Source organism: Ornithodoros turicata, chromosome 4, assembly GCF_037126465.1.
Source record: "Ornithodoros turicata isolate Travis chromosome 4, ASM3712646v1, whole genome shotgun sequence".
NCBI lineage: Eukaryota > Metazoa > Arthropoda > Arachnida > Ixodida > Argasidae > Ornithodoros > Ornithodoros turicata.
In genome coordinates, this window is record NC_088204.1 from 25,027,622 (window position 1) to 25,051,718 (window position 24,097).

General features: G+C 41.7%; 1 protein-coding gene across 1 annotated transcript; it reads left to right on the top strand.

Annotated features, from left to right (window-relative positions):
* The first annotated feature begins 1 nt into the window (after nucleotide 1).
* LOC135391339 (battenin-like) lies at nucleotides 2-22,199 on the top strand. The gene is made up of 16 exons (XM_064621584.1): nucleotides 2-391; nucleotides 1,224-1,269; nucleotides 1,946-2,033; nucleotides 2,111-2,170; nucleotides 2,666-2,739; nucleotides 3,918-4,003; nucleotides 6,453-6,525; nucleotides 7,227-7,258; nucleotides 7,700-7,808; nucleotides 13,227-13,383; nucleotides 14,506-14,574; nucleotides 14,665-14,720; nucleotides 15,626-15,719; nucleotides 17,460-17,600; nucleotides 19,782-19,965; nucleotides 21,155-22,199. The coding sequence occupies exons 1-15, from the start codon at nucleotides 337-339 to the stop codon at nucleotides 19,902-19,904; spliced, it is 1,263 nt and encodes a 420-aa protein (XP_064477654.1). The 5' UTR covers nucleotides 2-336; the 3' UTR covers nucleotides 19,905-19,965; nucleotides 21,155-22,199.
* Nucleotides 22,200-24,097: the final 1,898 nt, after the last annotated feature.

Below are 24,097 nucleotides of genomic sequence, written 5' to 3' on the forward strand. Positions count from 1 at the left end.
CAAACATGGAAATACGTCAAACACGTCGTACGTTCATGGACTGCACGTGTTCTCTGTTTACTTCCGGTGCCAGAAGCGCTACGTTGGCGTCGTTGACGCTGACTCGTAACTTTTTGTTGCTTTCAGTCGAGCTGTGTCGCCATGCAGTGCAAAGTTCTCACATGACATCTGCTTTGTGGCTTATCGTACCTATTTTTATTACGATCCCGTTCATGCTCCCTGTCCAGTGAAGCTGCGTGCACGCAGAGTTTGGTTGCTTGTTGAAGAGTTGACGGTGACGGTATGCGTGAACGTGTGCAGTAATTCGCCCCAAATTAAGAACCTGTAAACATAGCGATGTCATCCGATATTTTGAATGAGGACTCTTCCAACGAGTTGTTAGAAGCTTCAGGTTAGTTTTCGGACTTCTTTTTAGTCCTTTTTTAATCCTTATCGCGTTGCAAGCGTGTGATCTGCATGGGCCAGCTATATATGATACGTACTACCATGTCCGTGTTCGTACATTCGTGACAGTTGGCCATCCCTGCCTTGGCTAACCTCTCCTACCAGCCATTATAAAGAAACCAACAAACAGTTGTATTATCGACTTGATTGCTTGGAGCTACGGTTGCGAAGTTGCTTGACTTCACATTGCCCATAACCTCTCAAGCTCTCAAGAGAGCGCGACAAAAACTGCACATGAGCATCAAGTAGGCTCCGGATGACCATTTAGCGAAAACAGTAGTGGCGTAACCAGAAATATATTTCGGAAGGGCTCTATGGGTATGGGGTCTTTGCATGGGGAGGAGGATTCCCCCCCTGGCTGCTCTATCACAATTCCACTACCAAATGTACGATTTCGGGAGGGGGGGGGGGGGGGGGTCACACCCCCACGCACGCCCCACCCAGTCTATGCCACTGCGCGGAAACACTTTGTCTACTGACAAAATTGCGCTGACACAGGCAAGCTGGTGGATGAACTCGCTCAGGTTTGCCATTATGGAATGCACTTCGTCTACGGACGAATTGTACAGCGCTCGATCTGGGTGTGCGGTCATACTCAAAGGAGAAATGTCTGCAATGCTTCAGTGCCACTACATTGTCTGCAATGTACCCATGCGAGTTTGCACTGCATCGTACATTTCCAAGCTGGGCTTTGCAGGTTTACAGCTGCACCTTTGGGCTTATCCCCATTTTTCAATTCAGCCTCATTTTTTTATTTGTTTTCCCAATTTCGTTTGCAGAGAATGCCGACACAAAGAAGAAAGTGCGAAATCTTGTTGGATTTTGGTAAGTTAGATCACACTTCTATAGCTTTAAAAATCTGTGTGCTCTCATTAAAATTATGTTTCAGCTAACGTGAAACACACTTTACGTGTGAGTCAATGAAATGTGCTTTCACGTTCTCAGACGTATTGTCGGAGCAGTTAGCCTCGCCAATTCATTTTTGAAACTGCTGCTGGCCTAAACATGGATAGACAAACTTGAAACGCAAGTGGGCCTGTGTTCTTTTTATTGTTTCTTATTATTCTTTTTATTATTTTTAGCAATTTGAATTTCTCTCCTCATGCTCACGGTAGTATTATAAACAGGTAGAACTTGACTTCATCAAATAATTATCATAATGATGACGGTTGGTTAAAGCTATCAGAACGCAGGGAAAACAAAAAGGAAAGCATCTATACATTCACAGCCACACCACAAAATGCGGTATAGGTCTATTCACTGAAATTTTGCAGTCAGCAATCCTCCTGAAGCACTCCAAGATCTGTCAAGTGTCAGAGTCATACATGTGCCTGACACACATTAAGGTACATGGCCGTACATGTGCCTGTCAAGGTTGACCTAGAATATCCATGACTCTACTAGTGAGTGCCACATGTGCCATTGTACCATGTCCCTGAAACATAATTTGATGCTGTTTCGAAATGTTTTGATGGAAAGCCTTTTTTTTTTCCTCTTTCAGGTTTCTCGGTCTCTGCAACAATTATGCCTATGTGGTAATGCTAAGCGCAGCATTCGATATTCTTAACAAGGATGTCGTCCCACGAAATGTAGGTCCGTCGTTTGCGTGCTCTCATATTCTCTGCTACATCATCGCAATTTAGATGTTTTATTTGACTTTATTTAGGCCTCCTCTGCAATTATTCATCGCACAAATTTGACAAGATGCAACCCAACATCAACTGGTGTAAGTATGTACTTCCACCAGTGTCTTCATTGCAGCAGGAACTACAAGGGGAAGCAAGGCTCCACGTAATGGTGGCAGGAATGGAGTATGCACTTTGAATATCCGCTTGCTCGTGTGTGCTGCTGTTGCAACAACCCCTGTCAACATGCAAAGGGCTACTTAACATTTGTGCTGTGCAAGTATTCACCCTCTCCACATTCTCTCCTACATGGCTTATTCACTCACTTGCATTTCCGCAAGTTGAGGCAGGTGAAATTTAGTATACATACCCGGGGGTGGGTCTAGGGTTTTTCTGAGGGGGTGTCCAGTCCAGGACAGCATGCTACGTCCACTGCTCAAGGTCAATTGAAGCACTTGATGACGACAAAAAAATTGAAAGGGGGTTAGGACATCCGCACCTCCCCCTCCCTAGGTTCCCCTCTGCACTTATCCCGAAAATAGTGTGCAGAAGCATTGGATGCCTTCTTTCTTATATTCAGTGTTCTTGTTTTCCAGGCCATCCTGTTGGCAGACATCCTTCCAGCACTGATAGTAAAACTTTGTGCGCCATTCTTGAACATCGCCACCAGGTGAGTTGTGTGATTGCACATTGACCTGTGTACTACATACATGGACTTGACACATGGTGCTCTCCTCAGACAAGAGAAGTGAAGCTGTTTTGTAGTTTCAAAAGATTCCCCCAACATCGCATCCTGGTGTACATGTCATCTGGTGCTGCTTTTGCACTGGTTGGGACTGTCTAGAGTGGGGCTTTGATTTTGCAGTTTTTAGCAACAACACTTTTGATGATGAATGGGGTTGAGTTTCTCCATTTAGTCTTCCCGCCTGTTCATCTGCTACAGAGCGCATTTGTTTTTGGTTTCTCCCATTCTCCATCCTTGCATGCATGTGTCATACCGCAAATGCAGTTGCTAACTAATCCAACAGAAGCCCATGCAGTCTGTCGAGAGGGTTGGCATCGTACAATCTCAGTAATGCTCAGTCTACATGGTATAGGGATCAGTGGGCTATGTGGTATATCACAATATATTGCTGCATTTGTTTTCTTTTCTACTAGCTGATACGAAGAAGTTGCAAAAGGCTATCGCGGATGACTTCCTCTGTAGCCAACTTTCTTGCAAAATACGGTATATTGATATAGCTCGGGGGTTGGGAACCTCTGCAATCCTAAGGGCCACGGCTCATCCCCTCCGTCGTCGATTTTTTGTCCAGGGGCTGCAGAACATATCTGAAACCATTTCAAAGGAAGCCTAAATTAGCCTACCGCAATTATTTAGCTGTTGAACAAACTGAAAATTCCTTTAACTATTACTCTCTAAGCATTATGTACTGAAAACTAAAATTTTGCATGGCATTTTACTGAATAGCAGTTCAGAGGCTTCAAAGAGTTGGTCTTTGCCAGGTACATGGACTGTATGCCACAAAATGTAGGATTTTTGGCAAGAAGGTTTTGAAAGTTTTTTTTTTTTTTTTTTTTGCATACCAGGAAATGTGGGAGACCATGATACAAGCTGAGACTAGGACTCCTGGTCGTTGCTGATCATAATTTTCGTACCAGAAGATTCTATTTTGGGACAGTGCATCTTTCATGACGAAAAATTTTGAGACTAGGGATTTGTAGAAAGAGCACACACAAACAAGGTCTCAGTGTGTTTGGCTTTGAGCCAAACGCACCTTTTTTGGGGGGTTTGGGTTTGACCTGTACGATCTCAGTTTCTTCTTTTTGCACGGTCTTTGGCTGTGCCAGTGTGCAGGTTGTCCTTGTGGTCATGCTGTCCTGTCTTAGTTTCCTTCTGACGTCCTTTGCAGTGGCCAAATGGATGTCCTTCGTAGGTATGTCATGTTCAGGTTGTAGCCTTCACAATCATTAAACGTTTGCATGTCCTCGAAAGCTTGTACAGCAACGTGCCTACATTTTTCCCACTTGTCTGATGCCTCTCTCGTCACTGTAACGCATAAATGAAAACTGGAAGAAAAAAAATTGCAGGTCTTTTGGCCTTGAGAACAAAACTAGTCGTGTGTACTCTGTGGTTTCGTTATGCCATCATATTGCAGTCTTTATTCATCTGAAAAATCACATTGTTTGGTTCCTAACTCTCTTCACGATGCTGTGGCACATGCTTTTCAATTCCTTAACATGGCATTTCTGATGACCTCTAGGATGCAAAGCCGCACAGAGATAATCTGCTTTGAGTGAAAGCTCAGCGAGTTTTCAATGAGACGAGGGAAAGAAATTTTCTTTTTAAACTTCATGCAGTTGTGTAGCGTCATGTATTTCCAAAATTTCATTTCGTTTCATCTTATTATCTTAAGAACAGCAAAATGCCCTAATGTTATGTATTTCCAAAATTCCATTTAGTTTCATCTTATTATCCCTCCATAAAATATTCTTTCTTGGCCGCATTGCGTTGTGCAACACATAGCGTAACCCTCGTGAAAGAACAGTGAGCACAACTGGCTTGAAGAGAAGCCAGTGATCTGCGCCCCCTCTAGAAACCTCCTGCTCCTTCAACGTGTAAGTGATTGAGGGTAGTCAATGTCACGTCGTGACATTTGCAGGCTGGATGGGTGATCGGATCGGGTGACTCTTGACGTAGCCAAGTGCAGGCAAGACACCGTAGCAGCAGCAGTGTCAGACAAACTTTTGCTTCCCAAAGTGCTTACCACTCCAAACGTTTTTGTAAATTTGATTGTTCAGTGACGATACACTGCACAGCAAATGTACTGTGCATGGTGACCTCTGGTAGACAGTGTGATAAAAGAAACAGGGCTTGGAGTCACAATAACAAAAGACTTTGGGCTAGTTCGTATAGATAACTCATGATTGAAAGCACACAAAACACACAGATGAACTGGCTCGTCAGTATTCGGCTTAGAGAGCATGCAGCATCTTTGGGTGGTATACCTTTGGGGCATCTGGCTCTGCATTGTAATAGGTGTGGGTGCAGTCCAACCTTTCAAGATACTGTTGTCTTGGCAGTGTCACCTAATCCCTTGACAAGGGAGATTATAGAGTCCTATGCTATCAGGAAGATTGGTATTACCCTAAGCACGTTAGCCACCCCTGCATGGCCTTATGTGAGATGGAAGTCCTGCTCCTTGATAGCAGCATGTGGAAACCCCCTTATCTCTTTGTGTGATGACCCTGATTGAGGTTGTTGACTTCTGTAGATGGCTTCGCGGCATTCCAGGTGTGTGTGTTTGGCTTCATTGGTTTTTACATTAAATTGAGTTGTGAGTTGCGTTGAGTTGAGAAATTTAAAGGAGTACAGAGGGCCATCCAAAAAATTTCAGATTAAGACGTCTGATGAAAGTGTGTGTGTCATTTTACCGAATAGTGCAAAAGGTTTTGATGTATGCAATATGTTTCCCAGAAAAAAAAACTTGCATAAACAAGCCCCGGCGCATTCACCCTTAACTCACCACTCCAGGTATAACGAGGATGAGGAGGTATGATGCCATGTCACCGATGACGTTATAAGGAGAACGTGTTCTGGTTCACCGGTCAGTAGGGGTCAGCGCCTTGTCCCTTTGCCACCGTGAACCAGTTTTTCCAGTTCTCCCGGAGAATTGGGGATAGAAGGAGCGGCCGAATCATTACTAAGCCAGGAGAAAGGCTTTTTCAGAACCCCGAGTAGCAGATGACAGCGGAGTAGCAGACATTTTTCTAGACCAATCAGCGAGCCTTCTTCTTATAGCGTCAGCGCGAGGTTCCAGGAAGATCACAGGCTGGTACTGCTCTTCACCGCCGTTGCGCACGATCCCTTTTTGCGGCGTAATTTAAATTCAATTTCTGTGATAATTGTGACTCTGTGGTGTGAATTACTTCACAGGGTACATCTTACTGGCCTACTTAACAGTTTTATAGGAAGAAAACAGGGTGTTAAAAATACTTCTGTGCTACTTTAAAATTCCATATGATACCACGTTCCAAAATCTGAAATATGAGAAGAGAGATTGGTAAAAGAATGCTTAGTGGAAGAATTTGTGAATGGCCTACATCAGTACAGTGGTTCTTCTCACATCTGACATTCCAACAGCATACAGCATATAACAGCATACAAAAGAAGTATAGTACTCTTGCACAATTTGTAGCGAGAGTCCTCACAGGGCCCTTTGCTGCTGATACTGTGATTGTTTCAAAATGGACATGCATCAACTATCATATCTTGTCGATGCCACAGTTTTCTAGCAAATTATGCATCATTGCACTTCCACCTGTGTAGTCACTAGAAGCTGCGTGCTGAAGGAGAGCATTTATGTAACACATATTGATTTTCAGGTGTAATCTGTGCATCGATTGGAAGTGGCCTGGGAGAAATTACATTCCTTGCTTACTCATCCTACTTTCATAAGTGAGTATAGTGCTCATGAAGGCATGCGTACTCAAAATTTATTTGTTAATTTACCTAACAACAACAACAATGTTATTTCTATATATACTACTAGCCTAAAACCGGCTGTTATAGGAGTGGGATGATTGGGGCACAACAAGATTACATGGAATCAACACACAAACAGGAAACTCATCAATACACAATGGTCCACAATAAAGGACCACGATAATGAACATATGCTAAAGGAGGCACGATGTAATGTCCCATTAACGATTGTACTGCATTACAATTGTAATTTTTTTAACAGGAGAGGTTCTCGTACTGAACTGTATTTTATTCTTGACATCGCCTTTCTGAGCTTCCTGTAAGGAAATGCACTTTTTGTGAAACTGTTCTCGTATGGCACAACATTTCCTGTCCCTGAGACCTTCAGTTAGTGTCATTAGTATCTGCATGTTCAATGGCACGGCTACACAAAGATACATGACCTGCATCACCAGTAACAGAATTATCTGTAAAACTGTTTTAATTTTTTATCTTATCCCTTGCAATATCCTTGCGTTACTACTAACAGAATGGTGCAGCATGTCTGGCACGCCGCAAGAAATTTTTAAAAAAATTAACATGCACTGCTGTTTTGTGTCGTGCCAAAGCACTGCTGTTTCCACTTGACATAAAGAAAGCTTCTTTCTGTTTGTTTGTTTTTTCATGGCGGATAGAGATGTGATATCCACATGGTCATCTGGAACAGGTTTGTGACAGTTTCTCACATCTTTCCTCCTCCTCTCTTGCTTGCCACAGAACCAAATCTGTTCAACACGAACCATTTTCTATCAACGTACTCACAGTATCAAACGACACTATTAGTGGTGTTCCACACCTAGTATACGACACATGACCATGGTCCTGTACATCATCCATTTGTTCTCATTCACCTTGTGTAGATGTGGTGCATGGCGGTGCTCTTCTTTGAATCCTCCTTAAAAACGAGATGAAAAATTAGAGAAAATGTTGCTTGTACATTTAATTTTACCAACAAGTCATAGGAGTATGCAATTATCTATCCCACGAGCTATGGAACTTACTCTGCAATCTACATAGGAGTACTAGAAAACAAAATTTAGCAATGTTTGACTATTTGGTAGTGGTGCCTAATAAACTAAGTTTCCCTACCTGTTGCCCTTCTTTTAAGGTGGTGCAGGTGTCCTGGGTGCCCTGTCATATGCCTCCATGGCATCTTTACTCACACCTGCGACAACATTACAGGTCATGCTCTTTGTGCCTGCCGTATTGGCGTTTAGGTAAGTCACTCACGAGATGCCATATTTACATTCAACCAAAGAACAACATTACATTGGCAGCAGCATTTGTTAATTTAGGACATTTCTGTGTCTGTTTGGAAGCCTAAGCACAGAGGGTAAACAAGTAGACAGGGAGGGCAACAGGGAGGGTTGCAGACAGGTAAACTTGCAAGAAGCACCTTGATTGCTGTATAAGTGATTAATTTTGTGATCTCAATAACTCGTATTTGGAGGGAGGATTGTTTGAGGAATATTTTGCAGGGCATTAATTTCATGATACATTTACCCTGCACTATGGAGTTCTTAGAGGTGTCGCTTCATGAAACTTTATTTTCATTCAAGAATAGCTCTCACAAGTGTTTCTACTTGTACCGTATAAAAAATTTAGGAGTGCTTTCTGCGTTGCAGAGGTCAGCAAGGTTTGAGTGTAGAACTAACTATGGTGGCTTTCCATTTAATTAATTTTTTAATTAAAATAGCTAGTTCAATAATAAGTAAACTGTGATTGATTGACTAATTAATAAATTAGGGGGTCATTCCAGCCCAAATCACCCAAAGGTCGTGCTTGGCCCCCCTCAGTTTTGCTTCCAAAAACTATCATGGACTCTTTATTCCAAATAAAGATGTTTTCTCGAGTTTTACTGGACAATGTTGAACCATTGTCAATTTAGGCGCGTTCAAAGTTCGTCAGAATTGCGAAAACCATGCTACGAAAAAAGTTACCTACTGAGCAGGGTTTTGAGTCTAGGTGGACTTTAGTGACATAGAATGAAAGAGCGTGGCCCTAACATTCTGCCAATATCAAGTTCTTCCCTCGCATTTCATTTTCGGCCAGCTAAACAGGGCTGCTTCTTGGCGCTATTTCTTACAACTTTGCGCCTTGCTAAGGGCACTTTTCGCACAAGCTGGAAGGGACAAATAAATTCAGCGTGTTCTGTACCTTCCATACTTCAAAATCACATGTTTTGAAGGCCGACCACACAATTATTTTTGTCCCATTTAATCCCAAATGCCATACTTCTGGTAAAGTTGGCCGTTTTCAACACCATTTTTTAAAATGTAGCGGTCGGCCGAGAACAATCCAAATAGATGGGGATGACAGATCAATATCTATACTAAAGCATATAAAAAAATTGAGAAGGTACTTTTTGATAAGGGCGATAAAATAATTTTTATATCCCATCCACTCTACACATAGTTACGCTGAATGGCGCACGGGTGGGTCGCGAGGCTTGGTTCGGCGAATAACGTTTTTCCGTGTGGTGAAGTTTTCCTGTCCGTTATGGAGGACCAGAACAGACATTATATTCAGCTAAGTCACATCAATGCTACTACCGCGTACTAGCCCGAGACGTTCATGTGGTGCTTGCTAATCTATCCACACTGAGCAGCTGCCTGCTAATGATCACCCAAGCAGGCTAGAATGATAAAAACAGTTTATTTGCAAGTCAGACAGACTACATATTTTATTTTCACGATTTTAACAGTTTGAAGTAAGAGCAAAAAGATACCCACATAAATGAATGCACAACAGTTTCATTATTATTTCATATTTTCTTTTCAAACGTTAAAAAGGAAAGGCGACCATTGGTAGGATATCTCATTAGAAGTGACCACTACAATTTCCTCTGTACGTCAAAAAGATAGGTCTTGAACGCTGCTCTGACTGGAGTTTCCGTGCGTGCCATGCACTTTCATACCGCAGTCCTTCATTTTGCACACGCGCATTTGCTGACGTTCCTACTTCGGCCATTGTTCAGCACAACGACTTCAGCAAGAAACTTGGAGCAATAACAACCTTTTTGGTTACCCGGCATGCATCACATATGAGAAAGACGATCATAAACTAATCAGCTGAGCCGCGGATGAGCTCTTCTAAGCTGATTGCAAGGCCATGTGTTAAAGGTTACGTGGATGCACGAGCGCATTTTTGGACGCTACAATGCAGCAAAACCCATCCGCTCACAACGTGATCTGCGTTGCTATTAATCATAAGAAACGTGCATTTGAAGGGGTGGTATGGTTTGCTCATAATGTTCCTTGTGAGTGTGAAAACATCGCTGTCGTTTCTCGTGACTACCACTTTAAAACACTGTGAATGAAAGACTCTGAGAAACACCTACTAACAATACTTACCAATGCACTGATAACAATAAAAACTGCACAGTTTATTAACAAAAGGGCTGGCAAAGAAGAGGACATGCTCATATGCGCACGCAGGACGTGGCTTGTGAAACCTAGGCACGCGATCTGTTCGCACGCCTCACAGGGAGCCGTCTCGTGTGGCCCTCGCATAACCATGTGGGACATAAAAAATATTTTCTCACCCTAATCAAAAAGTACCTTCTCCATTTTTTTATATGCTTTAGTATAGATATTGATCTGTCATCTCCATCTATTTGGATTGTTCTCGGCCGACCGCTTCATTTTAAAAAATGGTGTTGAAAACGGCCAACTTTACCAGAAGTATGGCATTTGGGATTAAATGGGACAAAAATAATTGTGTGGTCGGCCTTCAAAACATGTGATTTTGAAGTATGGAAGGTACAGAACACGCTGAATTTATTTGTCCCTTCCAGCTTGTGCGAAACGTGCCCTTAGCAAGGCGCAAAGTTGTAAGAAATAGCGCCAAGAAGCAGCCCTGTTTAGCTGGCCGAAAATGAAATGCGAGGGAAGAACTTGATATTGGCAGAATGTTAGGGCCAAGCTCTTTCATTCTATGTCACTAAAGTCCACCTAGACTCAAAACCCTGCTCAGTAGGTAACTTTTTTCGTAGCATGGTTTTCGCGATTCTGACGAACTTTGAATGCGCCTAAATTGACAATGGTTCAACATTGTCCAGTAAAACTCGAGAAAACATCTTTATTTGGAATAAAGAGTCCATGATAATTTTTGGAAGCAAAACTGAGGGGGGTTCAGCACGACCTTTGGGTGATTTGGCCTCGAATGACCCAGGGGTAAGTGACATCTGTCTGACATGCTCACGCTGTGCAAGTGTTATCTTTGCAGCTAAGGTGTAAAAAATACCGGAACCAATATCACACACCACGACGAAAGGACGGGAGTCATCCATTGCACTGTTCGTGATCCACGAGCGAAAGAACCTGCAACTTATGATTTCCTTCTCCCTCTCCTCCGTAAGAAGGCTGATTATGCGGAGTGCGCTCTCACTGGTCTCTGCAAACGATCTGTCCAATCATCGACGGAGATTGTTTGAAGGGACCAATCGGAGACCTCTCCGCATTGTCGGCCTTCTTGAGTGGAAAAGGGCGCATTACAGTTTCTTTTGCAGTTTCTTTCGTCTATAAATCACGAGTGATGCAATGTATGGAATCATTTCCTTTAATATTGCTGTTAAGACAAGTGCATCTTTCATTCTGAGGAGCATTGAAAGATCTTTCCATATCTACAAATATATTTTTTAAATTTATTTTGCTGTGCTGGGTTCCACGAGAAACATGTACATTGAAATGTGTAGTGATAATAAGACACCATTCAGTGGAAATATTGTATACTGTCACTCCTGGCAGACTGCACCTTTAAAGGTGCACTTTAAAGGGGCAATAAAGTGCAAAAGTTTCCCGCCACGAAATGAAAGATGCCATTATATTGACACAGACACAAAAGGAACGAGTTGTGTCATTCAAAATTTATGAGTGTACAAATTTGTGCTTTCCTTCTGCGTCTCCTTCCCAGGATATGCCACAATACGGAGAGACCTCTTAATGTTCTGCGCAAATGATCTCCTGTGATGACAAATCGTATATATCGGATGACAAATAGACCACTGAGAGTCTCTCTGTCTTCCTTTTTTTTTTTTTTTTCTTTGTTGATTTCAGAAGTTGCCCTCATTCAACACATGCTGTACACGTTTGGTGAGAACAATGCATGCTCAATACGGATGTAGTTGGCAGTATGTGAAAAAGCAGGTGCCTTGTTGCCAAGGTGCGCTAGAAATGTGCCACAATAACCACTGCTCAGCGAGTCCGTTCAGTTTTCTTGAAGTAGTACTCTTTGCAAATTGCAGTTTTTCAGTAATTTATATCACCATTATCAATATATAACAGGACTTTGAATTTACAGAAAAATGACAAAATTTGCAAAACTGCCAAAAATGACAAAAACTGCAAAATTTGTGAAAATTACTACCTACTTTTCCAGTAATTTCAAGTGAAAGCCCCAGGTCTGGAGCTGCCAATAGTATTTCTAACAGAGACACTGTTCCTTTACTGGGCCCAGCATCAGGGTGTCGGAGCGAACCGAAAACCGGAACCGAAAACCGAAAAGAACTGCTATTTTGGTGCGAACCGGAACGGAATCGAAACCGTATGCGTTTTTTTCGCTCAGGAGGGAAACCGAAAAATATATTTAATGGTTTTCGGTCCAAGAAAAAACTTCGACGGTTTGGACTACGGATAGGCGAATGAAACATACGTCGTGTGCTCTGTAGTCATGTCATGGATACTGTACGAGGGTTACGGATGTCGGTATACAATGACCCTTAGGATGCCTTTGTAATGGTTTATCGTTCACGCACGCATACAGACTTAGAGGTACATGTGACTCTCTAGCAATGTGCCGTAGTGTTCGTTTTAATTTGACCCCCCAAACTCTCTTCAACTAAACAGCGACACACGGGGGCTGCATAACGGCTTCTCTATCGGTAATGTCGCGCAACGCGTCCCTTGTTTGAGAGCAGCTAAGTTGAATACATTTACGTATACGCGAGGGCAAGCTCGTGCGAAGTGCAACTCTTTTGTGGACAGGACACGAAGAAAATAAAACTGAGTTGTCGAGCGCGTTTGTGAGTGAAGGTGTTCCTCGATTTGTGTCGTACTCGTGCGGTGGTGCTTGCTGGCTAGCCAGTAGCAACAGACATTCGGGTGGGACGTGATCGCTCCAACCCAGCAAGAAAGTACTTTACATATGACATCACGACAAACAAGTCCGTTTGTAGCATGTGCATCAAGAAAGGAAAAAGCCTATTTGAACAGACAGTAACCTACAGGAATCAGGAGCTACGAATTTCACAGCTGTCTATTAATATTAAATACCATGTATGCGGAATAAACGGGTTTACATTTTGTAACATTGATTTTTTTTCTGGGGATGAATATTCCCATCAGAAGCGGAACCGGTTAAAACCGGTATGAACCGTTATTTTTTTGCTCCCGAGCAGAACCGGTACCGGATCGTTTATGATGTAACCGGAACGAAAACCGGAACGAAAAACGTTTCGGTTCGACACCCTGATCCCTTTTACCGCACAGTAAAAGAACGGTCTCTGTTCGAGGTATTGGCGGCTCCAGACCCGAGGCGTTTTCTTCGACGTATCTTCACTGGGTCGCTGGACTTCCTACTTATACAGTAGTTCCTTACAGGATTTGAGGCATCTCCAGCATTTTTTCCTGTTGCAGTTTTTGGTGTGTACTGGTCCACCCGAAGAAGCCTAGAGAGGCATCTTCTGCTGCACCTCCAAACGCCGCAGATGACGTCCCTCTGCTGCCCTGCAGTCCTTGCAGGGGAAACACTGAGAATGCGATCCAGTTCCTCGACAAGGTCAAGCTGGTCAGGGTATGTTATTTTTCCAGTGCTGTGAAATGTTTACAGGTTGTGCCTAAGCTAATATAGCTGCATGTGGTCCATTGGCTGGCATACTTTATGTTGGTTGATTACAGACTACCCCGGCATGATGGTAATTGATGTTCTGAGGCTGGAACACATAGAAGGGACAAATACATACAAAGCCTCAAGTGCCTAAGAAATTAATGATGAAAGAAGGAAGTCACTGAAAAGGTTAGCCAGCTGGTAGGACTCGAAAATCCAGATGATGTGGGTTTGAGTCCTATAGCTGGCTAACCCTTTCAGTGACTTCCTTCTTTCATCATTACCCAGACATGTCATGTATATCTCACACAGGAGATCTATTATAGATGGTATCACAGAGGCACTTGCAGCACACTTTTCTGTGCCTGAGAGCACATTGGGCCTGAAAAATCTTTTAGGAGATTGTACGCATGTTTCTTTACATTAACATGGCTCTTGTAGACAAAAGACTTCTTCTATTTGCTTCCTTTTTGGGCACTAAGCCTCTTCTTTTACCACGAATGTGTCTGTCTCTCAGGTTCCCTCTTGTACTGTCACAAGATGGGCAAAATGCAACTGAAACGTTATTGGCAAAATCAACGAGAGCACTGACTAGAGTCATGAAACCCTTGTCTGTTTGACATATTGTTCTAGAAGTTCAAGACACTCAGCACAACATTTCTGGAGCTCCTTTAACCTTTAGAAAAAAAAAAGTGATATCTTGTCATTGAAATACTTCTCCACTGCTGCAATCACTGCCAGGTCGACATAAAATTTTCTTCCTTTAAAATACTTATTTGGGTGTAAAAACCCAAAACAGTCAGCGAGAGCAATATCCTGTAAGTACGGTGGGCAATTAACACACTCAATCTCCAAGTATTTCAAAGCACCATCACCATGCACCATCTTGCCAGCCATGTTACCAAGTGCACTGTACTGCAGGAGAACACGTTTGCATATCTTGGGAAGTGGATTATGTATGTGGATTATCAGACAATACGATGAACTGTAAGAAGTGTGGATTCTAAAGTATCGTAATAAAGTAAGGAGGCATTCAACCCTAAGGTTCATGGTTTATCACTCTATCCTGTTCTGTTACATTCCTTCCAGCCTCTTCTGCGTTTCATGGTCCCTCTGGGCATTGTGTACTTCGCAGAGTACTTCATCAACCAAGGCTTGGTGAGTGGGAAAGATCTTCCTAGTAGATGTCATTATTGACTATCTTTGATATCTTCTGCTTACTGATGATGCTTCTTCCATGTTTTCCAGTTGGAGTTAATAGTATTTAAAAATACAAAACTGACTCACAGGGAGCAATACAGATGGTAAGAGAATGGAAGCACCTACCATTTCTCCTTTTGTACGATCCCCCATTTTTTGTCCCATTGTCTCATTTAGCTATATTCCCATTGTTTATATGGCACCCCCTGCTCCTGGTTGTCAGAAAACATAGGGCAGTTTTTTACCAAACATTGCCTTACTGGCTGTAGAAATAAACGTTAATTGCAGGCATAAAATTTTCAAAGTGTAGGCAGGAAACTAGCACAGTCAAACCCCTGTTTAGTGAACACACATGAACTTCATTCAGACAGGTTCTAATTACTAGGTACTAGCTATACCCAGTTTTTGAAAATTGCAACTCAGTATTCTGGGAACAAGCAATTGGTAACATTTCCTTTGCAATAGGCAGATTACCTGCATATACAGACGTTTAAAAATCAGAGAGAGAACACAAAACATGGTCAGTTTTAAAAGCAGTAAGCTCTAAAAGCTCATAGTATTCATTAGGTCACTGTTTCTTACTATCCGGGTTCAATCCAGCTAACAACAATAAGTTGTTGTCATCATCCTGATGTCTCTAGATACCCAGCATCAAAATTATTTAATCAACATAGACACAATTGGGATGGGTTTTTCTTGTGGAGTAGACAGTTGGAAATTTGACGTTGTGTTGTGTTCTCTTGGCACCGTTATTCAGTAGTGAAAATTGTTTTTTCATTTTGTATTATATGTCATGTTACACGTAAAGGGAACACTTGGGGCTTTGTATGTATTTGTCCTTCCTATATGTTCCAGCCTCAGAACATCAATTCCCATCATGTTCAAGAGATGCAGTATTTTTCTGTTTTGACTTTTGTGTGATTCTGGTGAAATTTGGTTTCCATTTCTAGTACAGCTAAGCTTCAAGATTACTCTGAATGTGTATTTGTTAACAGGAGATCTGTTGCAGGCTACAAGTAATGTACCAAGTAGGAGTACTAATATCCCGCTCTTCCGTCAACATACTGCAAGTGAAGCGACTCTGGCTTCTACCTCTATTTCAAGTATGTAGCCCTTTCTTTCTTCTTTTTTTTTTTTTCATTCTAGAAAAGTGAAGATGAATGCAGCAGATAACTGGACAGATCCATTGCACCTTATCTGTGGAGACTCTCTCAATATGTTCATCATCATCCATACTTTAAACTTGTTACGTAGCCATGTCTGTTAATAATGATCATAATTATAAAGGTGACATTAGCTTAATGTAATTAATGCCTTGGTTTTACACATCGGTGGCTAATTTAACACTTTAACAAAACTTGCAGAGGCTAAATGAACAATTAAGACAAGAACAACAATGGGTGTGTCTGAATAGTCTGAGATGTGCCACTGCATATCATGCACTGGAGCTGCTGCAATAATGGTGCATCATCTGAATTCTCCACAGGCGCACAAATGCATCACAGAAGGTGCACTTTGGGAAGTCCCCACCGATGCAGATTCCGCCACTCGCTCTTCACGCTTGCGCTGAGTTCGGAGGGGTGTGCGCTCATAGAAAAACTTAGCAGACAGTTTGTGGTGGCTACTCTGTTCGAATAAATGCTGGCATATGGTGATGGAAAAACAGCGCGTAACAATTACACTTTAAGTTTAGTGTCTCACGTTAGATACGCATTAGCACAAACAATCAACAATTAAATTAACAAACAGTTAAATAGTAAAAACAAACAAAATAATAGAACAGTTAACTGAAATTATCAATAAAAAGGTCATAATTTCCTCTGTGTCCATGTTGAACTAAGAGAAATTCTTGTCATCTGCTATTACGTCCGACTCCACTCCCACCTCATACTATGCACCCTCTGGAGCCTCTTTATTCAATATGATGTTGCAGACAAGCAGCAGTATATGGTGCGTGTAGCGGTGCTCAGACTGTCCTCGTTCAAATGCTTCAGCTCAAAGGCGCTCGTATGACACACACTGTCATGGCATGTGCGACACATCACTATTCAGACGCACCCAATGTGTGAGCGTAAGAATGTGTGGGAGAAAACATGAAAGTAAATGAGGCTGGAATGAATGTATGTCTTCATGAATGAGGCCTTGGTATGAGGCCTTGGCAGGGATGAGAGGTGCGGGTACGATTCCCGCCTACGGCACTCGCTGACTTTTCATCGGCTGCCATCTTTAAGCTTAATTTAGTTTAAATTTTGGAAGCCATGAAATATTTTAGTCAACTGCTCGCACCTGAGAAGCAGGAGACCTGTGCTGGTCATGTTTGTTGTTTTTATTCCTGAACTTTTTCTGTCTCTTTATTCACAATTCTTTGTAGGGTAGTTTTTATTTTTATTTTTATTCGTGTGGTTACACACAACTTGAATTGAAGATTTGGTTGATACTGGTATGGTCCGAGCTAAGTATCTGATACATTTGTGTTGTGCTTCGCAGGCTCAAACTATCCTGGTGTGTGTCATGAATGCATGTTTGAGAAAACAGTAGTGTTTACTCAAGCCCTACATAAATTTTTCACTTTTGAAAGTAGGAGCTATGGTATCTTGGTAGTACTGTGTCAACCTTTGCTTTGTGACTTACCACATCTTGTTTGCTTTGGACACACTACATCAGCGACTTCTTAGCTAATGTCAGTCGCAGAATTGTTGTGGTGTGATACTTACTGCTATAATGTGCAGTAATTATTTGTTCAGAATACTAGTACCTCTGCTTTTTGGGGCAGTGTCTTGAGCGTCTAGATTTAACCAACATTGAGTTATCACTACGTTCACTCACTGTTTTGTTGCATGCAGGTGGCCAATGCTGTATTCATTTTCTTTGAGGCCTACTACTTGTTCTTGCCCAATTTTTGGATCGTAGTAGCTGTGGTGCTGTATGAAGGACTACTCGGTGGTTGTGCCTATGTGAATACCTTTTACAGAATATCTCAAGAGGTAAGCGTCGCTTCATCTGCACTTGTTGATTTTATTCACGCTATTGGTTGCACACAATGATGGTTTTAATTAAAGTTTTGCTGATAGCTGCATCAGACAACGTTGTACTGCTGTTGTACGCACCTCCTCAGAACCTTGATGCTTTCCCTGGGCTACTGTGCTATACAAGCCCATCATGCATTTATGTAATCTAGCTGCTTATCTATCTGACTTGGTTAGTATATTATGAGGGGGCAGTGCTGTAGTAAAGATAAGGAAGGCACATGATTATCTCGTAAAAGAAAACATCCAAGGCTTTTCCCTTTCTTGGTGCAGCAAACTGTATATCGAACATCAAAGCACATAGAAGTAATTGTCAGCATTGCACGCGTACCAGATAGCATCTCCTGTGATCAGTGATGAATGATTATGTGGAGCTATAACAGCTCAGGATTTATATTAATCCTTTTGCTAATGTTTTTCATGTCCCTTGCACAAGCTTGGAATACAGTCAAACTCCTTTACAACGAAACTCAGGGGACAGCAAAAAAAATTTGCAGTAAAGGTATTTTCGTTAAAAAGGATGTCCATTATTGGACCTATAGGGCTCCAGCGGGGCCGCAAAAAAATTTGCTGTAGTGGTATTTTCGTTAAAAAGGTGTTCGCTATAAAGGAGTTTGACTCTATAATGATTATGACTACAACTGCATAGTGTGTCTGAAGCAATATACACGAAGATTTAGAAAAGGACAAAGTTCTCTATGTGAATTAAATGCACGTTGTTAGCAGGCGTGTACTAGTTGGCAGTATTTTTCATTGTCCATAATTAATTAGGTAAGATTAATTAGCTAGCTTTGAAAATATTGGTTTAAGTTGTATATTTTAAGAATATTGAAAATAAATACATAATAAAATAAATATTCAAATAATATTGGAAATAAATATTGAAAGTTGTACAGTGCCTTGAAAGCAGACTTGTACGTAACGGGTAACGGGTAATTGCGTTACTAGTAATCAATTACTTTTTTGAGTAATTTGTAACGTAATCGATTACTTTTGGGGCCCAGTAATTTTTTGAGTAATTCAATTACAATTTTCAGTAATCAATTACCAAGTAATCGATTACTTGGAAACTAAAGAATCCACATTGTTCGGGACGACGCACACACACATATATCGGATGATTCACCGCCGCGAGAAGACAAAACCAACTGCCCTCTGCAAGTTCGGTGCAAGGCAGCTGTCTTATCTCTAGGACTTTTCCCGCAACAATTACTTACCCGAGGACCCCGAGGTCAATTGCCACAGTGTTCCGCACGTGTAGTGTATTTTTGAGTCCACTGTCCTCTCCCCATTCATGTGTACTATCTATCCGTAACCCAGCCTGTATGCAGTAAGTTGGACTGTAGGTTGTACCGTGAACCTGATGAGTCATTTGTGGGAGTTCCAGTTGGGACTCTTTTCACAGAACTCTCAAAACTCTCAACCTCTCGACACATTTTTCGCAGAACTCTCGACCCCGATAACCTAATGCCACTCTTATGACCATGAGCCCCTGTCAGTCTTGTGCGGAATACTGTCGATATCACAACGATGTCGACGCTCAGTTTCCTTTTTTTGTGTGTGTGGATATCATTTTTTCTATCTTTTTTTTATATCGTTTTCTCAGATATCGAAAGTAATTGGCAAAGTAACGCGTTACCTTTCAAGGCGTTACTTCATTACTTTTTCCGGCAAGTAATTTGTAACGGTAAAAAATTACTTTTTCGTACAAGGTAACGGTAACGGTAATCAATTACTTTTTTTTAGTAACATGTACAAGTCTGCTTGAAAGGCACACGATTGAGGTGTTTCCAGCAAGATATGCTTTGGCATTTTTCCTGACTGTAAAAGAAAGCCTGCAAAATAAAAAAATAATGTGATAACATACCCTTCAATCACAGCACGCAGACCCGTTGCTATGGGATATTTTTAGCATATGTGCTATTTCAGATAATTTGGCTAATTAATCTAATCTAATCAATTAATTAAGCACAATTAAAGAATACTGGCGATTATGATGCAGATCTGCTAACATCGTCTTGGTTTCATTCTTGTAGAGCGCAGTCGGTTTTAAATTTTTGCACAAGTATTGATTTATTATGAAAAGCAAAACACAGTTCAACATTTTCAGTTATTCACGTTTGTTTTTTAATGACGCAGGTACCTGCAAAACACAAAGAATTTTCATTGCGGATTGCTTCACTGGCTGACAGCAGCGGAATTGCTCTAGCTGGTGCAATTGCACTGCCTGTGCACGATGCCCTGTGCCTTATGGAGTACTGAAGCCATGCTTATCATATTCGGAACATCCAACTCCTTTGAACATCCAGAGGCATAGCATATGGTATGAACCACTGCTGCTTATGAGGCCTGATTGTCAGAGGGTATTTATATTTGGATGATACGCTGAACGGAAAGGTTGAACGGAAAGGTTGTCTGTGAAACGACAGCTTACTTCATGCCCAGTAATTCTGCTCCATATAGCTTTGCTTTTTACATTCCTTAGGCTTAGGGCATTGTATTGAACATTTGTGGCTCCGGAGAATTCTTGTTCTAGATCAACATGTAAAATGTTGTATTCATAGGGTTCTTCGTTTTCGGGTTTTATTATTATTATTTTTTTCAAATTCGGGAGGGAAAGGGTGCTATTTACACATGAGAATTCGGGGAGAAATCTGGTGCTACGATCTCTGCTGGACATGTCATCGGGGAATTTTGGGGTGAAACGAAAGGCATATGAAACAAGCCACTGCTGCGACACTGGAACGCGAAACCAGAATCTTTATATTTCTGCTCGGAACTGAGGCAGTGAATGACTGCGGTATTCAAACACTCCAGTCCCCCTCTTTGACTCTTCCAGCAGGGGATTATAAAAGGAGGAGAAATATATGTTGTCACAAATAGCTCTCTTTCCCAATATTATGATTTACTTTTCCGACAGCTTACCTAAAACGACAGGTTAAAAGAGTGCAAGGATTTCGGGTAGATATCGGGTTTTACCCGAATTCTTGAAATCTTGTTTGGGGGGAACTATCGTGAAAAATTGGGCTTAAACCGAAAATGAAGAACCCTATGTATTCAGTATTTTTTATGTGCATGGTCCAGTGCCTGCAAACTGGCACATGAGCTGGTTGCCATATTATAACTGCATAGCCTTCTCTACATGTCAGTTTTGTTCATGTAGTACTCCAATAGCAGTTATCTGCGAACTCCGAGGCTTTTGCAGAAGCACGGAAGACTTACCTACCAGTCACTCTTGGCATCAGAGAACATACGTAGCAGCAGGTCACTTGTATTCAAAAGTCCCAGAACTGTGGCTGAATTACCTACAATTTTTACGAAAACGATATGCGATGTTACTATTCGAATGCACTTTGAACAGTATAGTAACAATAATCGAATAACAACATTGCATACCCTTTTAGTAAAAACTGGAACAAAAAAAAGTTGCTATGAAACAAAACTAGATGAGGGCCTGCCCATATATGTATTTTGCTACATTACAATAGTTGTCTAATGATATCCCTTTCCAGTGCTCGTGAGTTGAAAAGCCTGAGCATCAGGAACAAGCATAACATACAGCTCGCTGTAGATGTCCACGTGTGCATTCACTTGCCACCATCCCGTGTGTGAAGAACGTTGCAGAGCTAGAGATGCTCTCACAGTGCTCAAAGTGTGACTACACGTACATGTTGTACACCGTGTCAGCTGGCCAGGTTCTTTGTTGCTGTGTTTGCAGGACTTTTTCAACCTTTATGTTTTAGATGTACTATGTAGTCCTGTTAAGAGCTTTATTGAGGCATTCCATGGCGAGGAGAGTATGTATATTTTAGACATTAAGCACAAGGATATTTTATGAGACATGTTGTTTGCTTTAAGAAGGAAATTGTTTTTGTGTCGGTGCTACAAGAAAAGAGAGAGAGAGAAAAGTTTTTTTTTAAGAATATTTACGAGTCCTGAGCCTCATCTATTTGGTTAGGTGTTTGAACATTTCAAAAGCATAAATGTATTTTTATGGGTGTTCTATTTACTTGAGACAGCTAGAATCTTAAACTTATTATTTTAAGTAAAGCATTTTATGCATGGCACTGTGATGTTGTGAATGCTGTGCCCCAGTTTGTTTCTTCATTATATAATTTACTTACCAGGGATCATTTGCATAAAAGATCTTCCACATGCACTGAGCACATGCTGAATGCCCTTCCTAGGCTGGATCTTCCACATGCACTGAGCACATGCTGAATGCCCTTCCTAGGCTGTTTCGAGACTAAGTCAGAGACTCGTACTTAGCTTTTGTCAAAACATATCGAGATCTCATTTAAATGATGCCATTCCCTTTTTGAGTACCATTTCTCCATTTTTCTTTCAATTTTGACTGGAATCACTGCTGTTTTTCTCGTAAAACTGAAGTCAGTGCCTGTGCAACAGTACAATATATTATGCTTCCAAAAGGGCACGGTTAAATGCCCACAAATAGATATTCAATAGGATAGAATAGACACAAATAGACAGTTGTGTATCACTCATGTGGACATTGTGAATGTGGTCAACTTGAAATACAGACAATTTTTGCGGGGACCAAGCTTTTGTAGTGTATTTACGATTCGTTAATATGGAAACTCGCTTTTCGGACAATGGACAACGCAAGGTACAAAACATGTGTTTCAGTCTTGTTATTATAGACATCATCGCATGCACGGTAGCTTGCACATCATTGAGCAAATATATCGCTGCATCACACCTTTTTTTTACACCCATTCAGCTAACATGTACGGTGCTGGACAAAAGTCCACAGAACACGCTTCGGCGCATTCCTTCCACAGAGTGAGACGCTAGCAGCGAATTCGACCCATACAGACTTGCAAACAGGTGACTGGGTTACCTAGGCACATGTCTGGAAGTCTGTACAGTCCCATTCGCTGCTAGCGTGTCACTCCGAGGAAGGAATGTGGCAGAATGTGCCCCATAAACGTTTTTCCATCACTGTACTATTCACAATAGTATTCAAAATGAAACACGTAAAAGCAAGTAATAGCGATTACTTATAGCTGAGTAGTGTATGGAATTATTCACAGATTTGCATCGCCTCCATATCATTCACTTCATCTCCCTCCTCGGGGGCAGTGTCTCCCAAAATGAAGCGTGTCCTTCCACGACACCAAATGACGCGTGTGTGCCCGTTTCCGTGGTGTAGTGGTTGTCGTGTGTGCTTTACACGCCTAAGATCCTCGTTATTCGATCCAGAGTCGACACATTTGTGAGTTTGTGCTGTCTTTTTCCTTTTTTCTGTTTGTCCATTTTGTAAGATAAAACAGGTACAAGCAAGTAAACGCGAACACTTTGAAGGTAGAAACAGATTCGCACCATCTTCCTAACGTTCATTTCAGAGCGAAAGAGAACAAGGACAGACAGGTGTGTATGGTATCCTAGGGTATTTTAGCCGCAGCACAGGAATTACCACTTAGCTCATCCAAAGCGATGGTAGTTAAATTACATTCAGTGCTCAATGTATCTCAAGATGAATGTCGTTCTTCTATTTTCTGTGGGTGCATTTGTGGCATTATTTGAGCCACCAAAGCCAACTATATCGAGCTGCTTTGGCGTGGCATTAACATCTGAGTGCAGTAAAGAGTGCTGTCATCTCTATATTTGATGGTGTTCGAGGGTTACAAGAATGGCGTGAGACGCACTGAATCCAGCAGTCATTGTGAACTTATGGCACAATGTTGGGATCCTTCCACCTGGTATGTGTGACTAGAGTGATGACCTTTGGGAAGATATTCCCCTTGCAAGACAACAAAGGCGCTTACGAGATACTGGAGCAATGCGACCCTGAAACGGATGCTGAGCAGCTCCTCGACGTTGACAAAGAAGCCAAAATAGAGGAAGACCCTAATGACTAAGCCATTGTGGCAGAGAGGGGAAAGCCAGAATCAGACGACGAGTGTACAAGTTGTTCGAGCTGCCCTGCTGACAATTTGGTTAGTGCCAAGACCACCATCACACCTGCCATGGCTTGCGGGGTGCTGCAAACGACATTTAAATCTTTTTACGACCAGTGCCACACGCTCCACATTGCTGAGGTATTATCTATTCTGAATTGCACATTATACATGGGAACAAACCCTAGTTACTGCTTTCCTTCCTCAAGAAATCTGTTATTCTTGTCGGATATTGGATAATATGGACAACTCTCTTTATAGACCGCTTTTCCAGGGACAAAATGTCATGCCATATTAACGCGACCACGTCCTTACCACGCGTACCGAAATTTTGTAGTTTGCTGTTTATTGTGCTGGAGCACAACCAGAACTCAGGGTGCATTGGAAGCTGTGGACGGTTTGTTGGTATAAAAGTTGAAGCAATTAGTACACTCGACCCTAGGTTTGTGAAAGATGATGTTTCTAAGCAAATCATTCATAAATCAAAGTTTGGAATGACAGGAAGAGTGTGAAAGTGCTAGAGCAATAGGAAAT

Excerpts from the sequence above, each read along its gene's own strand:
- LOC135391339 (XM_064621584.1), top strand. The coding sequence starts at position 337 with ATGTCATCCGATATTTTGAATGAGGACTCTTCCAACGAGTTGTTAGAA. Across the intron at positions 13,384-14,505 it reads ACAAGGTCAAGCTGGTCAGG|CCTCTTCTGCGTTTCATGGT; the intron begins GTATGTTATTTT and ends CATTCCTTCCAG. Across the intron at positions 17,601-19,781 it reads TTTACAGAATATCTCAAGAG|GTACCTGCAAAACACAAAGA; the intron begins GTAAGCGTCGCT and ends TTAATGACGCAG.